Source organism: Zea mays, chromosome 1, assembly GCF_902167145.1.
Source record: "Zea mays cultivar B73 chromosome 1, Zm-B73-REFERENCE-NAM-5.0, whole genome shotgun sequence".
NCBI lineage: Eukaryota > Viridiplantae > Streptophyta > Magnoliopsida > Poales > Poaceae > Zea > Zea mays.
This window is the reverse complement of record NC_050096.1, coordinates 86933050-86938904: the sequence shown is the minus strand read 5'-3', so window position 1 is coordinate 86938904 and position 5855 is coordinate 86933050. Positions and strand designations below refer to the sequence as shown.

Genomic DNA, 5855 nt, shown 5'->3' with positions numbered 1-5855 from the left:
AAATTAAAGATTAGAGAGAAAGATAATAAATTTAATTATGTATAGATGTAAAATCATAATTGGATTGAATATAGTATCAAGAAGGATTGTGTATTTTTCATCTATATGCTAGTTGTTCAAGAAGGGTACTAGGTCATATAAATTTAATATCGGTGGATAAAGAATTTAGAATATAGGAGATAAAACTGTTATCATTCATTTTGGATCTAAGGCACATAGTGCATCTCTAGAGACATATATTGATTTAAAGAATCCTATGGTGACAATTCATTATTACATTGACAAGTGGACCGATAAAGATCTTTGCCTTTATAGGATAGATTGACTTTATTCACTTAGATGTATCAAGTTTCTATTAAATCAAAGATTGTCATTTGTGGACATGATGAAAGTGAACAGTCTAGCAACAAATCCTACTTCATTGAAATTTTGAAGATTCTTGCAAGAAATAGTGAAAGGTGGTTTTGCACCCATTTTCGCTCCACCACCGCAAGGTTGTGTTGCTCCAGTAATAAGGTCATGCCTGGGCATGATGCACCATGAAAAGGATCTCCTTGGCGCCTAAGAAGTGGACTCTAGGCTTGCATGGCATCCCCCTACTGGACAGGAGCATAAGCCAGGTGTACCAAGGAAGACATGAGGGACACATAGGGAAGGCGTGGCAGTAGCAGTCAACTGCCACACCCAATTTTAAGAAAAAAGCTAAATCGATAGTGCAATCGCTAGTGTGGTCGGTAGCTGATGTGGCGGTCATAGGAACCACCTGCATTGAATCCAGACTTACAAGGCATTTGCAACATTGTCGCCCCCAGCTACAAGACAACATGAGGCTAGAAATTTCAAGGAGAGGAAGACCAAAGCCAAGGGTGAGAAACCCTAGAAAAAGCTTAAACCCATGTGATTTGTACTCACATTGCCCATGGTATATAAGGTAGGGCTTAGGATCCTCTAGAAGGGATGGGATCCAAGAAACATGTTGAGATCTACCGATTGGATCTCAACAGATCAAACCCTAGATTAGAAAGTGCTACACATCTACGTCTCTTTCTTCTCTCCATTTTAAGGACTAAAACAAAAATAAAAAATATTGAAATTCGGCCTATAAATAGAGTGAGTGGGTTCATTCACACCCCTTACTTTTCATTTCACTCATCTTCCTTCATGTTGTAGCCTCTCACTCTCTATCTCAATATGGATCCTAGGTGGAGTCTGAACTTTCAAACTTCCACTGACTTGCTCAATGACCAATCTTTACAACTTTCTAACACCCTCGTCAGTGGGGGAGGAAGGTCTTCTTCGACGGTCTTGCTCCCATACATTTTTGTTGGGAGGATGTTTCTGCTGTTCTCTCACTCTATAATCTCTGTCTCCATACCCATATCCTCGTCCTTTGTATCCATACCAGCCTTCCATGAATTATTCTTCTTCTAATGATGATCCTATCATCGATGCTCCTCCTCCTATTGAATCTCCTACTACCGATGCTCCTCCTCCACCACCATTTATGTATCTATATCCTCCTCCATACCCATATGGATATCCATATGGCGATCCTTTATATAAATCGTATGGTGCTCCCCCTCCATATGATACTCCACATGGTGCTCCTCCATTCCCTCCCCTATTTGGTGCTCCTCCTCCATATGGTGTTTGTCCTTTACTTTGTCCTCCTGTTGCCATGATATTGTCTCCAAACAACGACATTGATGTTGCTTTGAACTAGTCTATTTGCTTCGATGCTCCACAATTTTAGCGGTGAAGTAACTAGACGAAGATGGAGGACGAAAGGCTGATAAGTACACATATATTTTTTTTAAAGTCCACACGTTTTAGGCCCTTAGTTTTCACTCAGTGGACCTAGTTAATGGAAATAGTAAAGAAGAGATCAACAATCTAGAGGCAAATAGCCAACACATACAACTCCACAAAAACTCATCGCCACTGTAACCCTATGCAGCTGAAGGATCGATGATCAATGAGCAACTAGAAGATCACCCTAATAGCATTTACAACCGCTTATATATGGCCCAACTGGGTGAAGAAGAAGGTGCTACGGTTCTTGAACCAAGGAAAGTTTCCGTAACAAGACTAGAGAAACAAAGTTCAAGCTAGAGCACATGTGGCACACTCTTTGCTATCAGTCCAAACGGTGCGTGAAGCATAGTAACGATGGCTCCCGTGCTGGGAGGAAAAGATTTCATCTCAACCTGGATGACAATTATAGCTCGTCGTTACATGAAAGTGTGGATACACCCTGCCCTATAAGCCATGAGAGAGCAAGGGCTCAATGGAAGAGGAATGGAGTCAACAATAAGTAGCAACAAGTTTTTATCTAAACAAAAAGAAATATTAAAGAAACTCTATAAGGCCAGTGAGGGATTGTTTAAACTAAATTATTTGAGCAATTTAACAAATTGATGGATCGTTCGACCACTTGCAAAAAATATTAAATTATTTTAATAAAAATGACGTGCCGCATATATTAATTAGAAGTTTGTAAAAAAAATTGATGTGATGTTAAGGTAACTGTAGAGTGAGGCTAAAGAATATGTACTAGAGTGTTATATAAATAAAGGTGGACAAGAATTGATAACAAAACCGATAGTAAGTAACGATACGACCTCTTGAGTCTTGAATCCGCCTAACATCCGCAATGTAAGATAATGTTTTGAAACCGAAACTCTCGGGTGAGTTTCATTATCTGTCTGGTGGCAAAACATACGAAATAGAGGTCGGCTCCAAACGTTTTTTTGTGATGTATAATGGTGGCAGTGGTACACGCTACACGGCAGGAGGGGGCACGGCCGCACACGGGCCGGCGCGCTCGCCAAAAAAAAAATCTCGGGGGCGGCAGAGCATGGAGCCGGGCAAAAAGCGGAAGCGGCTAGGGGACAGGACATGGCAGAGGAACAAAACCAGCGGCTGCTCCACACCACCCGCGCCAGACCAGACCACAGTTTTATACTCCCCGCCACTATTTATACAACACGCGGTCGCCTCCGGGGACGCTCATCATCACTGCCATCTCTCTCTGACTCTGTGTCCGTCTCTAAACTCTAGTCTGTGCGAATCTGCTGCCAGCAGCGAGGAACAGAACAGTAGCCAATTTGCCATCTCACAGTTGCGTTCCTCCGATTCCCCGTCCCCCGATGGACCTGTCTCCCAGCTCGTCGGCGCCATCCGCGCCGCCGGTGCCGTGCGAGTGGTCCGGCGCCGGGCTCGGCTCCGCGGCGTGCGGCCTCGCCTGCAGGGTGCTCTGCGCCGTCGCCACCTGCGTCTTCGCGGCCGGTGCGTACGCTGGCGAGTAGAAACCCGCGCCGCGCGAGCCGCTGGCGGGTACGGTACTTACTTTCCACCTGCTGGTGTCTGATGATGCTTGCCCTGCGCTATGGTTTTTTTTTCCCCGCAGTGGGGTCGCTGGTCGGGGCGGTGACGGGGTCCATGGTGGGGCTGGCGACCGAGAGCGGGATGCTGCGCGGCGCCGGCATCGGGGCCATCTCCGGCGCCGTCTTCTCCATCGAGGTCGCCGAGTCGTCCCGCGACCTCTGGCACTCGGGCGACTCCGGCGTCTGGACCCTCCTCTACATGGTACGCTACGCACATTGATCTGCGTCCATTCCATCGTACTCTGCCAAACTGGTCACTGGCACTTCGGGTCGTGTAGTTTGGTTGCAAATCGCAGAGAGTACTTGCCCGCCCGAGCACACCACACTCGTTTCCGCGGCCTGATGGGGGGCTTCAGCTTGATGTTGACCAAGACGATTAGGTTAGGTGTGCCCCATGGATTCCGTGGGGGATGGCCTCATTCCGTTCGTAAAAGATAAAATGATTTTCCCCCATTTATTATCTTGGCGCGCTATCCAAATGGATGTGAAAATATCGTGTTCTTCACCTGCATCTGTGTTGAATGTGCTGAGGTAGGAGTAGCTCCGGTTTTGCTCGGTGCCTGTCTCTGACGTCTGACCCCAAGTGTTTTTTTGCGCTCTGCTTCTGTGCACGCAGGTGGACATCATCTCCAGTCTCTTGAGCGGCAGGCTGGTCCGGGAGAAGGTGGGGCCGGCTGTTCAGAGCGCCGTGCAGAGCCAGGTAGCCACCCCCCACCCAACCTCACTCATCTGATGAAATAAACTGAGCGTGATCTGATCAGACTTTTTTTTTATATCTCTGACGCTCTGATCCTCCTTCTGGTGCCGATTGCTTATGCTTAATGCACTGCAAAATCCTAAATTTGGTCTCGGTTGGTCCATTGGCTGGCTCTATCGATCAACAACAAGTTTAGGTAGCAGCAGCATACTAAACAAACAAAGGATATACATATGGAGATGCTTGTGCGCATAATCTGACTGAGTGGTGGTTAGTCCATGTCCTCCATGCATTGCCCTGCCCTGAAGCCAACGCGTCGATTTCTTCCTAGATGGAGTAACACCAGCAATTCAAAGGCGCGCGCGCCCTCTTTTTAGACCTTTAATACCCTTGTTAGTTATAGAAGGGAGCAAGAATTGTTACCTTAAAAAATGGGGCTGTGCTGGTGCCTGCCTTCTAGATCACTTTCAGAGAGGCCATCAGGCTCAAGTAAATTAAAGACACTTCGGCATCGATGACAAATGAGATGACGTGTCTCAGTTAATTGCCCCCACCTGCTCTCCCGACCCAACCGCGTGTATTGCACTGCCAGTGCCAGCAACGCAGGAGAGAAGCTCATGGTCAGCGTCAGCCTGCTGTAAGCATGTAACTGACCTGTTTCTTCCGTCTGTTTGTCGTGGACGCACGCAGATCAGCGCCATCAGCTCGCCGTTCGAGGAGACGAGCGACCTGTTCGAGACCGGCAGCGTGAGGGGCCTCCCCGAGGCCGCGGTGCGCCGGCTGCCGGTGACGGTGGTCGCGGAGGACGGCGCCGTGGACGCGGCGGGCCAGGCGCTGTGCTGCTCGGTGTGCCTGCAGGACTTCCGGGTGGGCGACCGCGCGCGGAGGCTGCCCGGTTGCCGCCACCTGTTCCACGTGCCCTGCATCGACTGCTGGCTCCTCAGGCACGGCTCCTGCCCGCTGTGCCGGCGAGACATCTGAAACTCGGTCGTCTGCTCTGTGAACCGCCACCCACGTCGCCGGAAACGTGGTGTAGTGTTGCTGCTTTGGACGAGATGGTCAGTTAGTTGAGTAGGGTTCCTACTTTGTAGGACGGCACCCTGATGCCCGTAAGGGAAATGGTGCGCTCTGACGCTCTGTTAACTAAAAAAGAAGAAGAGAGAAAACAGCCCCTCAGCTTCAAAGAATCAAAAGGGGAAAAAAACCATAATAGTGAACAAACGTTCAACGACAAAACGGCACAACTGACGGTCGCATGCAGGTTCAGGCCGAGCTTATCTGCGGATTCAGAATTATTCGTAGTTAGCTATAGTTGGAGAATGAAACCCTAATCAGGGTGATTAGGGTTGATAGTGAATATATATAGCTGAGTGTTATGGGTCAAAGCTAATTAACGAAGGTATATACAGAGACGTAAACAATACTCTAAAACCCCCGTAGTCTCAATTATATCATGTACAAGTGTCGATACCGGAGCGAAACTCAGCGAAAACACTCGACAACAGTCTCTTGGTGGAGATATCGTGAACTCTAAAACCCCCGTAGTCTCAATTATATTCTGTACAGGTGTCAATACCGGAGCTATATCCTGTACAGGTGTCAATACCGGAGCGAAACTCAGCGAAAACACTCGACGACTGCCCCTTGGTGAAGATATCGTGAACTGTATGGTGGGGATGCTGAGAACACGAACATCATCGGCGGCGACACGGTCGTATGCGAAGTGCAGGTTGATCTCCACGTGCTTCGTGCCCTGATGCTGAACGGGATTA

At 48.0% G+C, this 5855-nt stretch overlaps 1 protein-coding gene across 1 annotated transcript; it reads left to right on the top strand.

Annotated features, from left to right (window-relative positions):
* Window positions 1-3029: 3029 nt before the first annotated feature.
* On the top strand, window positions 3030-5313 carry LOC100285097 (uncharacterized). The gene is made up of 4 exons (NM_001367202.1): window positions 3030-3288; window positions 3410-3588; window positions 4003-4086; window positions 4774-5313. Exons 1-4 carry the CDS (start codon window positions 3150-3152, stop codon window positions 5062-5064), a joined length of 693 nt encoding a protein of 230 aa, NP_001354131.1. The 5' UTR covers window positions 3030-3149; the 3' UTR covers window positions 5065-5313.
* The last annotated feature ends 542 nt before the right edge of the window (window positions 5314-5855 follow it).